Here is a 23,834-nt window from a genome sequence, read left to right as displayed (position 1 = left end):
TTCAAAAAATTTAGTGTCATCCAAAACCTTTATGTCCTTCAGACGGGACAAAAATGTCACTGATGAGAAAGCATCTTTTTTCTTCAGTAATGAATGTCATCCGCATCTAAGTGGAAAAAAAAAAGCCACATTTTCCATTGGCAGCAAATACACTGAAAATAGAAGGGGCTCCAAAATTGAGCCCTGCAGAACACCATACAGCAGTGGGGCAGAGCGCATCTTAGAGCAACCATGGATAACACAAATTCTGTCAGCCAAACAGGATCATCATCACTTGAGTGCACTACCACCAATGCCCACCTGAGCCAACAGAATAGTGTGGGTCCACCATATTGAAGGCTGCAATCAGTCTCCAGTGTCATTTGTCACGACTGACACTGGGTTGTGCGTGAGCTTAAAGCGCTTTACTCCATGATGTTATGTCCATCCAAGAAAGCTTTCAACCGTATGTGCATCACTTTTTTTCAGACCTTTTCAAATAAAAGGCAGATTGAAAATGGGTCTCACGATTACAACAATACTTGATGAAATTTTGAATAACTCTGTAGAAAGTATTAGACATCACAGACAGTTTGGATTCTTAAGGCCATTTTCTGCTGTACCAAATTGCCTTGCCACTGCTGTACATGGCTCTATTGCCTCATCCTCAATTTGAAGTTGAAAGGTGAAACTTTTTTGGAGGTAAAATTATTAAGCGTTGTTATTTCTCCAGGGACATTTTGGAGACAAAACTAGCAGCATGAGAAACAATGCTGCTGACCTTCGACTGACATCCCTTGAGCAAGGCGTGTCTCAGCAAGATTACACTGGAACACTAACCCACTCAGGCACACGCACGACCTTGTCACAAAAAGGAGCAACACACTGACATAGCAGCTATAATCCTATATAGTGGAACCGGTCTGAGCCATGAACACAAATTAAAGTCATCCGTGGTGACTGGAACTGCAACGGTATTTAATTTTAAATGGCGATCCTGCACAGAGAGAGTGAAAGAACATCAGCAATTTAAGGATGCGAAGCAAGTGAGGTCAACCTGTGAATTAATAAGTGATGGCTTGTGAGTAGAAACCCAGTCACTGTGGGGATTCCGGGTGTGAGAGTGAAAAGTTCACCGGATATACAAGAGCAAACACACATCAGGCTCTGTCGCTCTGCCAGAAAAATGCCTCCATTTTTCATGAGCACTTCTCCCTGACTTCACTCGCAGTCCTCGAGCAAACCTGACGCTTTCATTGCAGCAGTAACCGCAAATAACGGGTCACTGCTATTGGGACGGCTTTTACTGCTGGAAAAAAAAAGGAAATGCTTGTTAAAACAATGTTCTCTGACACTTTTATACATTCGCTTTATGGCTCGGAAAACGTTGCTTTTAAAACTGCTAATATACTCTCACCTACACACTTTATATAGAGAGCTGAAAGTTCTTTTTCGGAATGCACCTCTACGAATAATAATGCTCACTTTCTTAACATTGATCACAGAAAAAAAATACACCACTAGAATAGTTTTTAAAGCTCTGTCCGACAATGCTGTCTTGTTATGGATGTCTGTGGTGGAGGAGCCAAGCGCGGGAAAGCGGGAAAGCAAGGCAGGAGTCCTCTCAAAAAAGGGAATTTAAGATCAATAGAACAAAAAGGCAGACAAGGCCCGGGATGATTCAAAACTGCTAAATTAACACAAGTCCAAAGATTCAACGTAACAAACGCATAAGACTTGACTTAATGACTAACTGGAACTGAGACAGTAAATATAATTAACCGACAAACCCTAACCCAAAACCAAAAACAAATAATGATGAATGAAGAGGACTGTGTGGAAGACAAAATGTGTGTATTTCCATTTAGAAGGTGGTGTTTTATCCATGCTCATCATTTCGGGGAGAGGCGAGCCACACCATGAACTGGTCGCCAGTCGATTGCAGGGCACATATTAAGTATTCATTAAGTCTTTATGGAGTATTCAGATATTAACATAACATGCATTTGAAAAAGCATGCAATCACAGGAAGAACATTGAAACCTCCACACAGAAAGGCTTGAGCCAAGAATTGAACACAGAACCAATCACCAAGGTGTATAAGTGAAAAGGTGAACTGGTGTGTCTCTAATAAAAGATTTTTACCTCACAGCCATTGAGACTCACAGTAAAATGATTGTTTCCCTCATAAAATCTGGAGTTTGTTTCCCATTGTTGTTTCTTTTCTGTGCGTGTGTGTGTGTCTGCATGCATTTGTGACTCACCACACTGCTGAGACGGCTGCGCGCATTGACTGCGTGTTTGAGAGCCAGTTTAATGATAGCCGGGAGTCTGAGGACAACCGCCTCCATGTCCTGCTCGCCGCTCATGGCCGCTGCCAGCTTCCCCAATCCGTCCACGTAGGTCTTCCAGTGAGGTTGCACCTCGGCTGCTCCCCCCAGGCAGCTGTGCATCACCGCTTGGCAGAAGCCTCTGCAGACTGGCGGCCCAATCATGCCTTGACAGTGCGGACAGTACCACATTCTCATCAAGGCTCGGCTACAGTCCCGACCGGGTCTCAGGTGGTCAGTGGTATTGACAACCTCGATGCCCAGGTTCAACGCCTGAAGAAAGACTCGTGTTGCAAGGAGGGAGCGGGACAGACGAGTCATCATCATTTTGGGGTAAGGGCCAAAGGCTCCCGAGTCCTTCCAGGCCTCTCTGATACACTCCTCAGACAAAGACCCGCTGCCCCCGAGCAAGCGGCGGTATGTCATGTGAAAAAGGCGGCCGTAGAGCACCGCCACCATGTGATCCACTGTGGAGTCTGAGCCCAGGATGTAGAGAGACATGTCCAGGAAGAGCTGCCCGACCGAGCTCTGGGCTCCACCTCCGAGAGCGGGGAACTCCGACTTGAGCATAGCCAGTGTAGCGTTTCGACCATGACGCAGCACCAAGTCAAAAGCCTCTGCAAGACAAGCAAACAGCAACAAGGGGTGATTATTGTAAATAGAGGCTGCTATGCTTTGTGAGACCTGGGACTAAATTAAAGTAAGCACACTTGTGCAGAAGCTGCTATCGACCACAGCTCACGTCCAGGCACTCACACGCAAACTCACAATTGCTCAAGCCAACCCGCAAGCTTCCCTGCAGAACATTTATTTATTTATTTATTTATCTATTTAATCGTCTGTCTGGATCCCAGATTTTTACCAGTTGCTGATGGACCATCCACATGATTCTTATTTTTCTACGTGTGGCCCAAATGGTCCATCACAGGTGTAACAAATATATGTAAGCTTTTTTGTTTTGTGTAGTTTCCGTATCAGAGGTCAAACATTTTTTTATTTAACTGAGGGCAAAATCAAATTCAACCCAATAACCGGACACAAAATGCAAAAAGGAACTCACAGTGACTGTATGAGTGTATTCCTATAATACTGTACACGAGTCGGTCATAGAAAGTGCACAAGGAGCAAGGCAAGTGACGAAGGAAAATAATCATTGGCATTTTGAGGCTCAAAGGGTCAATGTCTTATCTCCAAGCTGCGACAGGAGATGAAGGTTCTCTCAATGTAGCCAGCAGCCATGGTATGAAAGGACAATAACAGCAGGGATTTAGTGCACTATTACTAAACTTTGCGGGGGTGCTGCGAGTCAGTGCAATGAAGCTTTTACCTGTAGAGAGGCAAGTGATGCTGAAGTTATACCCCCACGGGTCCACTACACCTCCATTTTGAATGATAACTCCAGCTTCTCGGTGCAGGGAATTGCGAGTGCTTTCTTTGCTTGGTCAGTGTGCCATTTCATCTGATATTTTTAATGTCTGATTTCACGGGAGATATACTTGATGGGAAGCTTTTATTCTTGTCTTCATTTTGCATCAAGTGATGCTCTAAAAAGTCCTCGGAGACAGTTGCACAGCAAAATGCTCTGACAATCTTTCTCACTCGTGCAAAGCAAAACGGGCTTTACTTTGAACAGTTTTTTTTACCCAATAAGGAAGTTGATATGCGACATCACACAACTATGCATACCTTCTTTGCTGTGAATAAGAGCTATGAATTAGCCCTGTATAAGATCTTTGAGAAGGGAATCAGTAGGCATGTATATTCACCCAGTAATCCATTGACACAGTGAAAGTCACTACCAGCGTAGTCACTGTATATACCATGTATTTCAATGAATGAACGTTACAATATGAATAAAGTCTTAAAAGGCATTTCATTTTTTTTAGAACAGTTGTAATAAGAGGTTTTCATCAAGCCATGGTGAGCACAAACTCCCGATTGACTGTCTGAGATTTGAAAACCCGCTAAGACATTTCATCTCTATTCAATCAATAGGTCACAAGGTGTTTTTCTCTTGAGCTTTTAAAGGAGAGATATTGGGCTTCGTCTTAACAACGGCTCTCTGACATGCTGCAGTCCAAATACACTGTACACACTGCACAACCATTTTAGATCACCATGATTGTTCTGCTACCATGACTTCCCTTAGTAAAAAATAAATAAATAAATAAAATAAAGAGTTGACGCTGCCCTCAAACATTTTAATGTAACGTAAAATCGAATAAAATTGTGACTCGAATCATATGATTAACATGTTCAATATAAAACAAATTGTAAGTAAATTGAGGGAAATCTGATCTTTTTGCTCATCATAAACAGATTTCTTTGGAAATAGCTATATGGTTTAATTGCCAAGAGAATTCTTTCCGCAAGTTCTTGGGAAAATAAAAACATTTACACCGTCGTCATTATCTCAGTTTAGAACACTATAGACACGGCTCTGTGCATGGGGGACAGGTGCGGGGTTTAGCTGCTGCTTGTCTAGACTCAGCTGGAACAGGCTCCATGACACAGATGGGGATAAGCAGTGTAGAAAAGGGATGGATAATCAAATATATATTTGGTTTGTGCTAGCCTGGTGTTTGTTGTCTTTGTTTGAGACAGGCTGCCTTGATGACATACAAACACACACATCGTAAATAATAACCGCCTTTCATCATTTTCTCTCAAAGAGACTCTGTGTGCATTGTTCACACTTAAAATGGGCTTTTTCTAGGGTAGCTATGGTGTGATATGAGAGTTGCGTAGATTTTTACTGATGACTTGAAATAGATGTTAGGAAGTATGGTAATTCCGTGGTTATTGTGATAACACAATGCTTCAGGAGAAAGGGAGGCAAACATGGCGTTATCGCCTTTGTATTTAACAAAATGGTTTGATTAAAGAGTTTTAAGAATAGTGAGCATACATATTTATGTAGACTGCAACTACACCAGAGAGATACAATACCTTCCCCGGTGATCACGAGGAAGACAAGATAAAGAGGATGAGAGAAACGATAAATGTGGTGCTGAGCTGTGCATCCACCTCAAGTGTATTAGCTTCTTCTATCCTTTGTTTCTTCTTATGGTCTTCTAATACCTCTGCTACCTATGATAGCTCGTTCAGCACAAAGAGAAGAGGCACTTTGTAAAGTTCTGGAGAAAGACTAGAGGGCTCGTGATAAATGCAATTCAATGTAAGCAGCCAGGATCATGGTAAGAAACACCGCAAGCCCATTTCCTGCGCATGCTGCTGTTTTTTTTTTCCCCCTTCATCTGTGAAAGCCTTTGTGGGATCAGGTGTCCTCTAATGGAGGGAGAGGGCCTGTATGTCAGAGACCTGTGACACTCTGGATGCGACTGTCGGGGGGTTGAGAACACACATCAGCGAAGCAGTAGCCACAGATGGATAGCTACAGGGACACAATTAGAATTAGCTGTAACATTTGTCAGTGTCACAGATGGAGGCAAGCTGGCTGGCCTCTGAGACTGAGACCTTTGCACAGACACGGGAAAAAACAAGAAGATTTAAATAGTTCTTCCTCATTCGCCTCAGCCCTCCAAATTCCAAGGTATTCAAATAAAGATCAAGATTTTTAAAACTGTAGCCAAATGCTGGCAAAAAGGTTCAGTGAGAGGACACGCAACTGGAGCATAGATGACACCATGGGGTGGAGGACATGCGAGAAAGACTGGCGTTTTAATCTTACAATTTGCTTTGCATTCCTGTCCTCTCGATTTCACAAAATTTCCTTTAAGCATGAAAATACAGATCACACTCAAAGCTCTGCAGAGGGCACTGTCACCAGTGTTATATTTCAATCTTGTTAGCATCTCACGAGACAGATCTTCTTTCCGAGTTGGTCATGTCATTATCCAAAAGCCACCTCCGAGCTGTGCACATTAAGATGATCGAATGCAGAGACACCCCTTCATTTTGTCATCAAAAAGCTGAAAGTGACACCAAACAGGCTTTGCATATAATCTATGAACGTCCTGTCATTGAACGTCTTCGATGTTCATGGAGCCATCACATTGCTTGTCAAATAAATCAGCAGCGGGGCTCGTAGCAGTCAAGAATGGCTGACCACTGTCTGTGGTTGTCTACAACGGCAGACTCTCTCTGAACTGTGTCTCATCAATCTTCTCGCCATCCTCCCATGATCCGGGTGTGAGGAAAACATCAATAAATAACCACAACAATGAGACTAATCCATTGGGCTGATGGAGTGTCACCTCTAGACGCCATAGAGACAGATGTACAAGTTGCAACCACCTGCTTCTGGTAATAAAATATTGCATCTGGGCTAGCTGTCATACTAAAACACTGCACGTGTTTTTCCCCCCCTACCAATGATTATGGCTATGATAGTGGAAAAGAGAGAAAAAAATTAGCTGACCACCAAGGAAGTGGAAATGGAAATTGTTAAAACATAGGTAAAAATGTGAAGGGATTGGCCATCCCAAATACAGGCAGTAGACTCCCATCATTAAAGTTGAGGATAAGAACTCAATTGTATTTTTTTATATTTTACTGTATCCAGCAGTTACATTTTAGGATGTGTAATTATTAAAACATTCATCAGTGCATAATATATAATAGAGGTTTTATATTTCAGAACCTTCCGTTATTTCCTACAGGGGCATTGGGTTTTTATGGCCTGTAAAACAACGGTGGTTTTTGCAAAGGATAAAGTGCTTGAATTGACAAAAAGTTCTTGAAAAACTACAGCCAATTTAAATTTATGAGTTGAATGAATGAATATATTCTCAGCTCAAATGCCAATTAGAATCCACCCGTCCATCTATTTTGTATAATCCCAAAACATACCATGACGACACACACACACACACACACACGTATGCACGCACGCATTTCCCAGCCGACTTGAAGAAATGGTATAAATGTCTATAAAAAAGACATTTGCGATTGATTGACTGTAAACAATATTCTGTTTCTCTAGACACATTTTTTTTTAGGTGAGCCTGAACAACTTGTTCCAGGTAATCTGAGATCTGATCACCTGACAAACTGCTCCAATGGGATGGGCTCGGGTGCCCACGACTTTATGAGGTGGCGGGTGGGGGGAGTAAAGCAGAGTCGGGTGAGCTGATTCCAGGAACCACACAGACAGGATGTTGCTAACGCCCAGATAACATCACCAGTAGACCGTGAGGGCCAATGGACAGCGGGTTGGAAATGAGATTTGTATTAGGTGACTCCATCTGTCCTTCACGGCATACATAGACCAATAAACGTCGCCACAAAAAATTCCCACAGAGCGCAACGGTAGCCAGGTGGCGACAGTTTGGGGCAACATTTGGCACACCGTAGTGTGAGAGCTAAGTATGACTGACTCATGTCTAAGGTTGAGAAACAGTCATGCACCAGATCATTCATGAAAAACTTTTCCCTGAAAACCAGACCAAATGCAGTGAAACCACAAAACTACAATCGAACTTTCATGTTCCAGTTTGTAGTTGTTTTATCGCATTCTTTCTCTGGGCCATTTACATTTAGTCTGCTCTAAAAGGCAACCGAGAAAATATACTACAAATGTACTAAATCGATAATCGGTTTGAGAAACCCATTTCCCATGATGACCCGCATCTCTTCCAAGTTGGAACCGGAGCATACAGAAACCAATAGTGCTGATTCCAAATATACCGGTCTGCTTCCTCCCTTTCAATATTTCTAACTTTCACTATTGACTCCATCAGTCTGTGGCGCTGCGGTGCTTGTCGAGGTCAAAAGGGCCGACCAGCAGGCTCTGACAGAGGACAGGCTACTGCAGTGCAAAGGACACAGCGGGGTGGAGAGGACGCAAGGGCAAAAGCAAAGCCAGCAAAGGGCCGGAGGGTAGAAGGACTGTTTTAGTATGATCTTGCCAAAAAAAGAAACCTTCAGGAAGTCTTTGAAGCTGCATTCAAAGGCACCAAGAGTCAAGCAGTGCCAAAGCTGCAAGACACACAAGGCACTTCTTGGCAAACCACACTGACAGTGTCATTGACAGACACAACTTCCGTCTCAGGACCCCTACCAATCTAGAAATGGATCCTTATGTTAATCCAATTATCAGTGGTAGGAAGTAACAAGGCCTGTATATTCGATTTTTAGGGATCTGAACTTGAATATACTATATTTTCCTTTTACTCCCTACATTTGAAAAGAGATAGCTGAAGTTTGTACTCCTTACGGGTTCTGTACTTTTTTCAACCTCCAAGTCCATTGATTGATTAGGATTTCAGGATCACTTTATGTTGTTGTTTTGTAATGGTGTTGTAAAAGTTAATTATTTTTTATGCACCAATTCAAGAGTCAGTTACTTTTATATGTTATGCAGTTCCAGGGCTGCGTTTTAAAGGTGGTGGATTAAAAAGACTTATGTAGCCCATCCCCAGGGAAGGCAATTTAAGCCTACATGCAATGAACAAGCAAGATCAAGTGGTCTACTTCAAATCAAGTAGCCACACTGTGTTTTTCCAATATGCATCTGAGAGGAGGTCCTGTGGCGTTGGATGAAGAAGCTCCCACACATGCACCCACTCACATGCGCTAGACCACATTAGCAAAGAAATGTATTTTTTAGATCATAAACATGCACTGACATTTCATTAAGCACTTGAGCGTTATTTCTGTTTTGAAGCGAAGTGTGGAGGACATAAATGAGAAATCGTCTGTAAGTTAGAAACAAGGGCAACAAGATGACATGTTATTGAAGTTCTTCAAACAGATGGGTGCACAGTGTGAAAGACACTGAGCGAGAGGAACAAGGAGTGTGAAGGATGAGGAGATCCAGCAAGAGTGTCACTGAGATAGCAGCTGCCTTTGTTATATACACCAAGGAGGTGATGTTCTCATCATTCTCTTCCCCTGTCAGTAGGATGTCACATAAACTACTGGTGAGATACACTCAAAGGACACATTTTCTCTGCTAACTTAGGAAATGTTTTTTTTCCTAATCAAGATTCAAAATTTTTCATTCGCCATGTTTGGGCGTGCATGTTTGACTTCGGTACATCACAGCCTCTGTTCAACATTTAGGTGACTAACAACACTCAGGACGTGTGAAAAATGACAAATATTCTCAGACATCCCCGAATCTTAAACTCCCAGGAGGGCAAGGAAAAACTCAAACCTCCAACTAGGGGAAATGAGAAACCTTGAGAAGATACCACAGATGGGAGGATCCCTCTTCCAGGATCATTAAATAATATAATCATTAAACGTTATGCAAAAAAACATACAAATGCTTTTTTTATTTTATTTTTTTAAATCAAATACTTCAATGTCTTAAAAGACTCAGGGGAAGAGAAAGAGCAGTAGACAAGTAATCAAGCTTGATTAACCCACTCTAGCATCAGTGGGCAAGTGAAAGACTTTACTTACAGTGAGCTGTTGATCCTGATTCCATCCAAATGTGAATAAAAATCAACGATTACCCGACAACCTAACTGTTGATGAATCATCAACAATGCACTCATTAGCTTGTCTCTAACACCTTGTGGTGTTTATTATGTGTATGCTTATAATTAAAATTAAGGGGAAAATGGATGTGAGCGAGTTCTATTTTGCCCCTAAATGAATACTACAAGCTGAATTTAATAAAAAAGAATAGGAGACTTTCCTGCTCTTTTAATGATTAATAGAAAGCCACTAGAGCTCCTCTGGCCTCATACATTCTCAGTACAAGTACATGTCATCAGATTAAATTAGTCGGCACTCGTTTTAGTCCAAGTCCACACGCTCATACGTGACGTCATGGAAAAAAAAATCTAATTGTCTTTTTCGTTTGTAGCATTGGTGTGAGAATATATAATAGAGCTGGTTCCTTCCTAATGGGATTTGTACTAATGATAAGTGTTCGACCGCAATTCGCAGGAAGTCCATTCATTAACTTTTTTAACCAGCGGTAAGGAGAAGTTTTTAGATTAAACCAATGATCTTAGAAATTCCACTCTTGAAGCGCCACTCTCATGTCATGTAACACAGTTGTACTTTTACCTGCTTCAAAAAGAAAAGGCGACAGCTGTCTGAAGTAGTGTGAAATGGAAACAGGCCAAGCAGCCAGCCAGCTCCAACACTTCACAAGACAAAGAACACAGCACTGAACTGTTGTTCAAAGTGTAAATTGAAATCTTGATGAGAACAAAGCGTGCTTGGAACCCAAGAAGAGAAAGGAGCAAAGTAGCAGTATAAATGGCTCATTTAAAATTAATTTGCTCATGGTCCTATTCTGAAGAGAAAATCCAACATTCCAAACACCCCAAATCAAGATGACACTCCTTTTTATATTAGTTGTAATTTTTGGTTTTGTCTTTTGTGTACCACAACTGGTGGAGCAAGCAAATTTAAGTGAGCGGTGAGTATATTTGACCAAAGAAACATGCTCAGTGCACTCATTTCAAAAGAACTCTCTTGTGTAACAATCAATTTGAAGCTAAGCTCTCTGTGATCCTGTCATTAAACGCGCTAATAGCATTAAAGCACAGCAAGCACAGCAATGAGACGCCGATTTCTAAACTTCACCTGCTGCAAACATTACAGCATATTAGTCTCTGACTGACATTTAAAGCCAGAATAGACTTAAAGAGGAGCAGAAGGCTGGTGGAAGCCTCCCACACAGACAGTTGAGAGGCAATAAACTGCAATGTGCAGTGCAATGAGAGCTTCGCTTAGCGCAGTCTCACTACTTTCAGTCTGCAGACGTTTGAGTATGCAAGTGGCCCCAGATCTGTCGTTCTGCAGCCCTTAACAGGGCATCCATTCGTTTTCAATCACTTATCCTGGTCATGGTCTCGTGTGGGCTGGAGCCTATCACGACTGGCTTTGGGTGACAGGCAGACTCCACCCTGGTCTGCACAAATTGAGAAGTTGGTATTGATTTGGCATCAAAGCCAGGCACATGATTAAAAGTCACCAATGTGGACCTGACTAGGAAGCTTGTTTAAAGTTCAATTTCAGTCAAAATGTGCACCATACAAGGCAAAAGGAATTTGTGATTACTCTCGGCCAATCCATTAGGAATGGTAATGAAAACAATCAATGTATAAATAGACCGTCATTTCCGGACTATAAGCTGCTACTTTTTGCACAAGCTTTGAACCCTGCGACTTATAGTCCGGTGCAGCTTATCTACTACTCTTTTTCATAATTTTTATGATATTGTAAGAGGATTTGATTTTTGGTAATACAGGTAATAGAAATGAGGACATTTCATTTAAAAAACTTGTGGCTTACAGTCCCGTGCGACTTACATATATATGGGAAAAAAAAAGATTCTTAGCTGGTACGCCTTATATTCAGGGTGTCTTATAGTCCATAAATTATGGTAATTCAATATAATCAAAGAAATGTGTGCAATCATGCGTTCAGGTGTTATAAAAAAAAATGCAAAAAATATTCTTTTGTTTAATTGTGAATTTTCCACAGTGTCCAATCATTGCAGGAATGAAATTAGCACAAAACTGACTTCATTTGATTTATTAACTTTATTTCTTCAAACCAACCTATTGCAAACTGCGGGTTAGGACTGAAAATTAATTAATTTTCAACTAAGTAGACTGTTTTCAAACCCTTATATTCAAGTAATTCGTAGGGTCCCCACTTCCATACTGTCAAAATGCTCGATTAATGAAGTGATTTGTGTAATTTTCACTGATTTCATTCTTAATGAACTAGCTCAGGGGGAAGCTGCCAAATAGAAGCGGCAAATCCAAACATGTCATCATATTGAAAGACGCTGGCCTAATTTGCACCAAAATCAGCAAAACAGAAGAGTACATATCTAAGTGTTGTACTAAAATGCCTGAAAATGCATTTGGCTTGGGTACTGTGACTGCAGCAACAAACATCAAAGCGTGTTTTTAAACCTCTTTAGAGGGTAGCTCAACACATTGCATTTGATGAAGATTGTCATTACAGCAGGCAACATAGTCTGTCGTTTGGGAATAATGAATTCATTTGGGAGGGGGGGGGATGTTGCTGTGCAATTTAGTGTGACAGAGAGGATCAGGATTAGCAGACAATAGCAGCACAAAAATAGCAATGAGGGAATTGGAAACATTTTACTGGATTTTATGAATGAAGATTGTACTTGTAGGTTTTAGACAAGACAAGATTTTAACCCCAGTCACTGACAAGCTGCTCATGCATGAGCCAGCACAAAAGTGTTGTTGTTCTATTTGAATTTATTGTGCCCATTTTCCAACTCTTCAAGGGGAATTTACTATAGATGATACATACAAAGAAGTAGACCACCCACACCAAGTCCTTACAGCCTTTTGCTCTAGATACTTGTTTCCAAAGCAACTAAGACCCTGTGGTCAGGGGGAACATATCTCAGAAAGCATGCATGTTTAACAAGTACAGCTGTTTAGTTAACCTCCCACTCCCACAATATGTGCTACGCGAATGATGGCTGGGAGGTTCCTCAACATGCACTGGTTATGTGCAACTCTGGACAAATAGTGATGAGTTGCATGTACAGGTTCGTTAAAATGCCAGTCGCGCCACCATAAAATCTCTTTTGTTTTCATGGCTAACATTGTTTATTTTACTGAAAATAAAACCTCTTGGGTCTGGTAATGTCGTTATTGTCATGATATTTTTAAAAATCCACATATTTCACTAGTGGAACACTATTACCAAGCCTCTAATTGATAAACAAGAAATAACATTTGCGCAGTGGACCTTGTAAACAAATTAATTAGGAGTGCTATTGATCTTAATGATTGAAATGTAGATGAGCCAATTATTACACAAACTATGGTTGAAAAACAGGACAATGACAGTCGGCAAGCACGCGGAAAGGTGGGACCTAAACAGACTCATATATTCCGACGGGGGTATTGAAATCCTGGCTGGGTGATGAAATCCCAGATAGATCTTTTTTTTTCTTTGATCCCCAAAAGAGGATGGCAAGTCAACCACCCAAAAGCAATTTGTTTCCACCAAGCACCATGGAAAGAGCACCATTTTTTAGCACCCTCACAACCATTTGCTCCGAAAAATTGAAATAATAACAGCTTCTTCTCCAAAAGACTATTCAAAAAGATCACTTCTGCAAAGTGAGTGTTCTCATGAATCGAAGCTATGTTTACCTTATTAGCCAAAGTTTATGGATAAACAACTTAATTGAGCGATGCTGCACAGCGTGAAGGCGCTCCCCCACCTGCGCTATAAATAGGTGAAAGGTAAGAAAATCAGTTGCATGATAGGAGGGTAACTGAAAAGTCTTTGTTGTTTATGTGTGGGATATAAAACAAACACCCATGCTACTTTGGTGATTGAGGTGTACCCCCGCTGTCTCCACCCACTTGTTTTTCACCGCTTCTTCACAAACCCTCTCATCCCAAAAATTATTCACTGGCTTGTAACACACACACACACGTTGATATAACCTTGTATTCTGACACACATCAGCCCAACGAGTCCTACACATGTATTAATATAACTGTCTAGAGTTTCAGTGCCCGCACATACAATATGTCCTAAAGCCAACGGTACATCCTGCAGCACTGCCTCCCATTCGACAGGATTAATTACTCACTCCTGCCTATGATCCCGGGAGTGTCTGAGCCATGTTAGCTGGCCTCTGCCTTTAGCTGGTGGGCGCGTGAAGCTGGCAGGACTTACCCATTCATCACTGTGACTTTGGCAAGGGGAATGGGAAGAATAGGGTCGGCGTGGGCGAGTTAGACAAGGCTGGTGCAGAAGTGAAGGTGAGCAAAAGGTGGTGGGTGAAGGTGAATGGAAAAAGTTGTGGATTGAGACCCTCATTTAAAATTCAATGTTGGTCCGGATTGTAAAGTAAGGACAACTGTGATGATTCTAAGCGGATGTTAGGACAGGGGTCAAGAGGGATTTGAGGCTGTGGGGGGAAAAAGAGGACGAGATGGAGATGTAGGAATGAATTACAAACTTAGTCTTATGTCATCTCTTGCCTTTTGACTACTACTCCTGTAATATTCTTGCAATGTCTTTTCATTTGAATTTTCTTTCATTTCACATGAATGTGTATGGATGAAAGAAGAAAGGATTTGGGGGTTGGAGGATTATAAATGGGGACGAAAGGGAAGCATGCACACATGGTTAGACCAGGTCTAATTCATGTAGATTTGTGTGCGTATGCACATGTGTGTTATATGTATGTGCTTATGCACGCATTTGTGCTGCTGTGATCAAACCAGGATTTTGTCAGGGTGTTTGTGGCTTTGCGTGTCTCATTTGGTGTATTGGTGACTGAAACACACATTCTTCTAAACTGGAATGTCGTGCGTGTGCGCGTGTGTGTGTGTGTTTGGTGGAGAGATGACCACCTTAATTAAACACCACTTGGGTATAGACTGGAGCAGCCAGAGGCAGGACATAACAAGACTGTCCTTCAACTCTTGGGTCAAACAAACTGAAATACACACACACAGACACACACTCACACACACAATGCATTGGCGACAATGAAGAACATAGTCGCTGGAGAAAGCCATTGCAAAAACTGTGACAGGGGTGTGAAATAATATTCCAGCTCTTTTGTTGGAGTAAATCAATATTCAGCTACAGTCTGAATAATAACTAAGGTCTAATTGGTTGCAGAAATCTATGAAGCCTCCAAATACTACATTTCTTCAAACCATAGGTATCACACAAGTACAACACAAAGTGAAAGAATATGAGGGGGGGTCCATGATTGTGAAAGAATTTTGGGGAATCCGTAGGCGCTGAAATGTAAGTATGCTGGGGTCAACTGCAGTGGACAGTCCAGACCTGTCTTCCATTGAAAATGTGTGCATAGCAAAATACGACGATGGAGACCCCACACTGTTGAGCAAATGAAGATATACATTAAGCAATAATGGGAAAGAATTCTACTGCCAAAGTTTTATGCTTATTGAGTTTTGTTGAAAGCAAAGGCTCAGGGATAAACATGTCCCAGTCCCTTCTTTTTAATCATATTTGTAAGCAGAAAATTAAAAGAAGACATCCTGAAAATATGTATATTTTGTTATTTTATTCATTGAGTTACTTTTAAACAAGAGCTCCCATGCAACAAAATGACATGAATCTCAAAATGCTGTTTGTCACTGTGGGAAGAGGTATTCCATAGTCTGGGGGTTTAGGATACAAAATGTTCCGTGGATATGATCACAAATACTGATACAGATCACATGAAGAGTAGCTGCTGTTTGATCTACCATCAGCTCATGGTTAAAATTCTTACCAAAGTGTGCACAGGTACTTGCAACAACATGGGGACCACCTCATTTTTTGACTATTTAAATGGACTAACCCAGTCAGAGACTAATTAGGGCACGGTGTTCATAAGAGTAGAGGTCCTACTGTAAATAAAAAATGTATCACTTTAATACCATCTATCTTCCAGGAAGCTAGCGGGATAACGTTGGATACGTAAAGGTGTGTTCTCCATCATAACGCTATGCTAATTGGGCCAATCTGTTACCAACTTTGACATGTTTAATGTTTCGGGAGATGACCGATTAGTGCAGCCTACACAAGTGCCTGTGACATCTAACCAGAGGCTACACCGCTTTGCATCATTAGATTTGGCCTAGCTCGCATACCAATCACATGTCCCTGCAGCATAAGAGGCTAGCTGAGGGGGGAAATGAAGGAAATCAATTTGTGTGTGCTCAGTCTCTTGATTTTGTCATCTTTTTCCGCTTAAACCTTTTTTTTCTGAAATTTTAATGGATGAGGGCAGCTTAACTTTGATCCAAACGATACTATGTAGGAACTTTGAAAACCCTCTCGCTTGAACGCAATGTAGGTACAAGAACACCGCTGATTTGGTGGGATTTCCTAACCACCCCTTCAGCCAGAAAAAAATGAAAATACAGCGGAATGAGCTGGTTTCCGGATCAAAATGTTGCCTTTGTGGAACATACTATAACCGAATAGATAATGTTTGAAGTAATCTTCACATATTATTATGAGTGAATTATTAACAGTATAAAACCAATTTCATGTTGAAAGAAGTTTTTATTTTAAAAAAATATAAACATCTAAAAAGGATTTTAAAATGGCCATTCTAAAATGTCTGTTACAAAGTAGATACATATAAAAATACTGGGAACTACATTTGAAAACTAAGGACGTCTGTTGTGTAAAATTTCCTTCAGGAATCATGCAAAAGTGATTCTAGTTATAGATGGCCTCAACTTTCATCTGGATTGTCTAAAAATCCTTCATTCTTTACGCACAAGGATAAAGTTAGCCATTGGTAGGAGTGAGAAGAATTTAATAGTGACCTTGGTTACTGATCTGAATGTATGCTTTGTTCACGCAAAGATAGTTCTGCTGCATCATTTAATTCATCTTGTTCTTCTTGTTCTTTTTTCAGAATTGTGTCACAGATAAGTGGAAGCTATAACAAAACACACTTCTGAAGGTCTTTGCGTATTCTGTTTGGTGATGGTTTGCACGCACGAGGAGAGCATACAACTCCACACAAACGTTAGTTTGAATAGTACAAGCTCAGGTGTGTTGGGCTTTCAAGGCTGCCGGAAATTCAAATGTGGGTGTTGTTTGTGATAAGAGGGTGGAGCCTAAAACAGCTTGGAAACAAATCCTATGACAAACATCCCACTATGCATGTTGTGTTGAATGTTAACCGGCCTGAAGTAGGTGTCGGGCTGCAGCCCACATGCGGTGACCCATTTTCCCCAATAAGAGCTAGCAATCAGCAGCACAGCCGCTGGGTGCCAGAGGCGAGCGTACGCCGTCCCAGCGGACACGGCGCTATTAAAGCACAGGAAATACAATCATGACAAGTCCAGAGGCTAAATGTAAGAGTCGGCAACAGCACAACAGAGGAGTTTGGTCCTTTTTAAGTCCAACCAGCACCCCCTACCCGCGCTTAAACGTGTTTGAGCTGCTTGGAGATCTGATCAAAGACTCTTGTGCACCTACTGAGGAGCTGTTGGTGTGCTGCACAGCATCCAGAACAAAAGAATGAAAGCAAACGAGTTTTCTCGACGGTTTTTCCGACCAAGAGATATTTCTGGGGGAGATTACCCGATCGGGCTGTGTGAAGCCAGGGGGAGGTTGGTGGCTTCCAGTACACAGAAATGAGTGGGTTAAATGGAGAGACTGGATGAAAAGAAGGAGGCGAGGAGGGACGAGTCAAGATGAGAGGTCGCGGCCAAGTGGGAGAACAGACTGACAGATATGGAAATGAAGTCAAGAGGGAGACAGAGATACCAAGTTTTCCTTCACTTCCTCTTTGTATTTACCCTTCAAAAAGGGAGAGAGCGCAGCCTAATAAAACATTTATCATTCCGGGAAAGCGCTTTAATGTCTTTGGCATTAAAAGGCTGGAAGGAGGGAACGAGAGATGAAAAGAGAGAGGGAGGGGGGGGGGGTGTAATGTGGATAGCGGTGAAAGGTGGAGGAGTGGCAGGGCACATGCAAACACACACACAAGTGGGAACAAAGAATAAATTATGTCTGAAGATCAGGAAAGGCGCTGACAAATAATTTATCAGAAGACAAAGAACATTTTTTATGGCAATTACTTCGGCTTGATTTATGAGGAAGATACTCGATTAAATTAATCTTGATTCCAAATACAGTGTGTGCAAAATTGAAAGTGCGATTTTGCTTTTGAGAAAATACTCGAGATCCAGGAAAGTTAAATCAACGTGAACATTAGAATATACAGCACAACAGCTTGCTTAAGCTGACTTGTATTCAAAGCAGCGGAAACTCCAGAAGTAAACACCATACACATCAGTTCTTATCAAAGCTGATGCTGTTTTCATTAATTCAAGTGGTTCATTTTACACTTGAGAAACAGTTCAAGTTTAAAAACAGACAGCGAGAGAACGTGTCAGTCAGTCTGAACAAAATTAAAAGAAAATACACCAGAATAACTCACGTAAAATGCAGTAATTACATGAAGAACGTTGATTTACCTTGTAGTAATATCAAATGCACTATATAGATAAAGCTGCTTTGCCTTGCCTGGAAGACGACGGCGTGTCTGCGCACCAACCGTTTGATCCCACACGGTTGTGATGTTCTTATCATTATTCCACCTGAGTAAATATATGCGCGTCTTATGTCAAAGAGTTTTGCTGTCTTTGTGTACAGCAGTGAAGTTCTCACCCCACAGCTCTGATTGCACGTGGCAGGCCAGTGTCATGTCTTGATCAGGCCTCACCTGAGGCTTGAACACGACCGCCTGATCCACCCGCTAGCCAGAAGTCTTCCCTTGGGTGTGTCTGCCAGGTGCAGCGCTGCCTGCTTGACAGTGGGCAAGACCGATAGAGGCACCAAGAGAGCAAGACTCAGTCAGAGGAGGTTAGTCGGGGTGCAAGTACGTGTGTCTGTCTGAATCTTGCTTAAGTTTAGCTGGGTGCAGGCTGAAATGTGATGGGACCCTCGGTGGATGACCCTCATGGCACAGCCTGAGGTTAAAGCGGATAAATCATGACTATTTTGATGGTCTCTATCAAATAAACCACCAATAAATCTTTTATCAGCTTATTTATGAAAATGTGCCTGTGATCAGCTCAAAGAAGAGAGCTGAAGAGTCTTGCATTAGGAAAGAAGAACAATCTGGCAAAGAGTTGCTGTGTCCAAATTCACAGGCTGCGTCCTCCAAGGCCAGTTTGTAGGCTGGGGCCTTCGCAGCCCTGGAAGCTCCACTTCCATGGCTAAATAAGCCGTGGCGAATTTGGACAGGAGGCATAGCTGCATACAAATTAATAGGCAGCGTTCTTCAACGCACAATATGGCGACGACATGACGTCATTGTCGGCGCGACAAGACCGCACCGCCAGTGTCCAAAATCACGCAGCCTTCGAACCTGGCCTCGTTTCTATGGAGATGGACGGTGGGTTAAGGCTATGAAAATGGCTTCATTGTCTCTCTCTTCTTCTACGCTTTCCTATCCTCTTTTTGACATTTAATACGTGGAACCACCTGAATATGCTCCAATTGGCCAAGCAATAACATCGTCAAAGTAAATGCTCCACCGAAAGCCTGGGCAGTGTCAAATGCACAACTGTAGAAGAGAGCAGAGCACTGTGAGAATCACTAAAGTACTAAAGTTTGCTACGAAGCTGCCGTCATAAATATCTTTTTTAATAACGGTGTGAAAAAAACAAAACAAGTGAAAACGAAATACTTAAGTGTTAGCCATGCAACAAATCTGAACAAATGCACAAATTCTATAGCACACACAACCTTGGACTTGAGTGCTTTATTTCTTTAGCTCTATCTTTGGCACGTACTGGCAGGTGTGTTTACTGTAATTTCAAGACTATAAGCCGCACCGGACTATAAGCCGCACCAGCTAAAATTCAGGGATATTTTAGTTTTTTTCTTACATAAGCTGCACCGGACTATAAGCCGCACGTGCACATGAGTTTTTTACAAAGAAAGACAGTACACAGAAAGGCGTAAAAATCCATAAATACACCGCGCCGCCATTTAAGCCTCAGGGTTCAAAGTAACCTTCTGAATAAAATGCATTAAAAGTTCACATTCATTACAACTTGTTTTTAGTGTGCAGATAAAGCAGTCAAACTAGCTATGTTAATATACTAGTAGGGATGTTCTGATGTAAACGATAGCTAAAGTATGGATGGCAATTAATAATTTCCATATTAAATTACACCTTATAGAATGTGGTTGATTGAGTACAAGAGACTGGACAAGATTCATTTTAACATTTTTACTGATTATATTGTAATTTATTGACAAACTATGTAAAAAAAAGACAGCAAAGCCTACAGTCAATAAATTACTATTTGTCAGGATTTTTTGTTTTGTTTTGCGGCAGCTTACTTTGATTTAGTACAGGTTATTATTATCATCATTATATGTGCAAAAATTACTTCAGGTATTTCAAAACAAACGACATGCAGCGCCAGTAGTCATCAATCTATGAGAAAGAAAAGATAAACAACAACAAAAAAACATGCCTTTTGACTTCACTCTCTGTTCCAGCCTTAGGGAATTACTGACTAGAGAAAGAGAATGTTCTTTTTTAATAAATTCCCCATTTGGCATTCTATTTCAAAATTCATTCTTTTAAACAAGATGCCACCTCTCTCTGAATGTAATGATTTATTTACTTTCCGAAAGGTAGCTGTTGAAGGCCAAACTAACCGCATACAACTTATCAAACTTCGCTACATCCACGGTGCATAACAAAGCCACCATAACCTTGTTGAACAACAACAGTCAGTGATTTGGGAGCTCCTGTTGTTTATCACAATAAAGGACCGTCTTGGAACTACAAGTAATTTCGCTTCTATGCTATGAACTATTTTCACGGATGTGTAAATCAAAGCAAAACCAAATATTTGATGCATGCCAAACACAGCTCCACTTCTAATAAAAGAGGATACAGCTTCCAGGCGGCAGGGACCTCCAGTGGCATTACGAATGAGACTTGGATTTCACATTTTGGTTTTCTTTTGGATATAGTATTTTCCTACCTTGCAACCTTTGTCAGGCATGTATTGTTTTGGCTACAATTACCATATCAAAGTCAGTTGTCATTGAACTAATCAGTTGTATTATTGTTCATTAGATTAGGTAGTTGAACTCCAAAACTCCAAAAGACGCTTTGAAATGAGGTCACGGAAATGCCGTGGCACGTAGCGTCTTTTAAGTCTACCGTCGGCTTTCTGGCTGCGTGTTAACGATAGCAAGATGAAATATTTACGTGAGGAATGTTATTCTAAATGTGTCTGCGAGCTCTCACCCTTAATCATCACATTAAAAATGGTCATGAATAGAAAGCTCAAAGTTTCACAGTTGCAAGAGCCTGCAATAGTAAGAGCATGTGTGTCTGTGGAGTTAAAACACATTTTGGTTGGAAGCAGCAGGAAGTTAATGCTATCTTGGGGAGAGGGAGGGACAGGTAGTGTAATTATTTTTGCCGACTTTGATCCAGGATGAAGCCACTTCTGAACACCTGTTGGTGTCGGGCTCTTTGTGAGGCTCCATAATTAGATCTACAACCTCACGGACGGGACACGCACCAGGCTGCATGCCAGTTCTCTGTCACAAATATGCAAAGCACTACTGCGTTAGGTGGTTGTCCTCTGAAATCCACATACAGTTTGTCTGATTCACAAATAATCAGGTGAACTTTCAACTTTTTCAATGTAAACTACCCATGTATTTTTTGACCAACACTGTGAGCTCTGTATAAATTTGCTGTTTTACTTTTCTACCGATCATTACAGGACAGATATTGTTTCAATTCAAAGATGCCTGGTATCTTTGAATAAAAATAAACAATAAAAAAAATCATGGCATGCTATTATCAAAATACCCTCGCCTCACTACACTTAGTCTTCTAAAATTGCGATGCAAATGAGACCATGCTCAGCCTGCCCCCTTTTACTGCTGGTCCAATGTAGAACACTGCTGTTACCACGGTGACTAGAGCAAGGGTGTTGCGACAGGTGGATGGGTAAATCTTCCGGAAGGGTGTTCAGATTAAGCGAGTAGAGAGAGTAGAAACATACTCTATTTTCATTTCAAGGAGGCAGAACTTCATCACCAAACTGTCAGCTTCTTACATTTTGTTAATTAGTGCATGTGTCGCATGCTGCGGACTCATTGACGAACATAAATACCCTCCCTCCCCAGATCATTTCCCTCATCATGCTGGTGAACAGGAAAGTGATTGCAACTGTTAGACAATGTACATCAAACAAAAACCGCTGCAACTCTTCGTACCTTTTGGCTTTGTCATAACATATCAGACAGTGGAGAATCTTGGTGTGCAGGTGATACAGATGAGCCTCGATTTTACGCACTTCGAGTCTATACGATTTTCTGTCTGACGAGGTTTGGACATGGACCTCGATTTTTTTCATCGTAGATACAATCTACTACTAATCTTAAAACATTTAGAAAACAATACGCAACCATCACAGAAATGGTATGGGCTGTATTCAAACTAATCGGAAGAAGTGTCATCTTGCAACAAGATAAAGACCCAAACATACGAGCAATACAACAAAGGACTTAGAGGAGAAATGTGGAAGACTAGTCAAATCAGTCACCAGACCTTAACCCAATAAAGGCTGCATTCCACTCCTAAAGAGGAAAGTGAAGGGAGAAACCCCAAGATGCATTAAAAGAGGCTATAGTAAATGCCTGGAAAAGCATATCAAATGCAACAGTTTGAAGTCAATGGTGGTCAGATATTAAAGGTTATTCACTTCAAGTTATTTAATGTCCGTTCCAATACCTTTGCCCACTTGAAAAATGGTTGGCTTCAAACATTTTTCAAATACCATGAAACAAATGAAGGAATTATGAACGCTTGCCTCATGTTCATCGTTTGATCTGAAACCCAAATGTCTTCCGTATACAACAAAAACAAAGAACCTGACATGTAGATACATTCTCAGAGATAAACCAATCACAAAACACTTGTGTAATTTCACACTTAATGAGTAGGCAGATGCTCAGTTTATATACAAGCAATTGAAAAGTTCATTTTCCATGTCACCTTTAAAAGCCGACGCTAATTTACAGCTCAGAACTTCTCCCTTGATCATTGTAAGCTATATTATATGAATTTAAAAAACACATACACTTTGTAACAAGGACATTATAAAACATTAAAAGTAGAAGGACTATGACTTGCTTGCTTTGATTTTATGATCATCATTGATTTACTGCTGAAGATGACAAGATGCTGTTTAGTCTTGTGTTAACCAAAAACGTAAACTGTAGGTGTGACGCTGGCTAAAGGTCGGGCTGGTGAAAGCAGAAAAAGCCCTTCTTTTTTTGGAGGGGGGGGGTCTTTACAACAAAAAGATATCTGAAAAGATGTTTTGTGTTGTGAGAAAACCAGACTAAAAACACTGGGCAGTTAAAAAGAGAAAGTGCAGTTTTGACTGCAAGGAAGACTAACATGAGAAGTGACAGGCATGGTGAACACTGCAGTAGCTTAGTGTTGAAGATTTAATGTTTCTGTTCCTCAATTCGATATCGCTCCAAAAGCATCAAAGAAGCTGCTTCTCAACTGCCATTCAAAGTATGTAGACTTTCAAATGACATTGACAGTCAAAAGTGTTGCCTGCATAGCAACAGTGACATTACATTGGTTGGCTTTCTTTTTGACAGTGAATAGTCACAGTTTTTTTTTTTTTTGTATTGTGTCAGACACAAGAAGACTTCCAGAGGGACCCGAATGGGGGACAGAAAAGGGAATTCTTTCTAGTAAAAAAAATAACTTTTCTGACATACCGTGTCTTCATCCCTTTCAACGTGTTCCCAAGGCTTCCTATTATTTTTCAAAGAACAGTGTAGCTCAGTCAGAAGGAATCAAGACTAGATGGTCAAGGTCATTGTCTTCAAGCAGCCCCACAAAAAGCTTGTTTTGTAGCCAAGAGCAAAAGGTTTTTCGCACGCACTTTTTTCTCCACTTAATATTTTGATCATTTTTGAAAATTCTTACAGGGCCACTCCAAGTGTAGGCGTGCGCTGCAAGGCCGCTAGTTGTCCATCCCTGAACCACTGTGTCTGTCATTCTCCATCCATCCA

The 23,834-nt window shown here is 41.1% G+C and overlaps 1 protein-coding gene across 3 annotated transcripts in view; it reads right to left on the bottom strand.

Moving 5' to 3' along the window:
• The window catches only part of gpc3 (glypican 3), an 83,616-nt gene that overhangs the window by 42,527 nt on the left and 17,255 nt on the right, over positions 1-23,834 (bottom strand). For all 3 annotated transcript variants that reach the window (XM_088387382.1, XM_088387402.1, XM_088387392.1), the window contains exon 3: positions 2,244-2,926. In XM_088387382.1, coding sequence (XP_088243508.1) covers positions 2,244-2,926 — 683 coding nt within the window. The remainder of the gene's footprint in view (positions 1-2,243; positions 2,927-23,834) is intronic.

The sequence above is a fragment of the Syngnathus floridae genome, chromosome 1, assembly GCF_059516105.1.
Source record: "Syngnathus floridae isolate MCC-2025c chromosome 1, RoL_Sflo_1.0, whole genome shotgun sequence".
Classification (NCBI taxonomy): domain Eukaryota; kingdom Metazoa; phylum Chordata; class Actinopteri; order Syngnathiformes; family Syngnathidae; genus Syngnathus; species Syngnathus floridae.
This window is presented reverse-complemented; position numbering and strand designations above follow the sequence as displayed.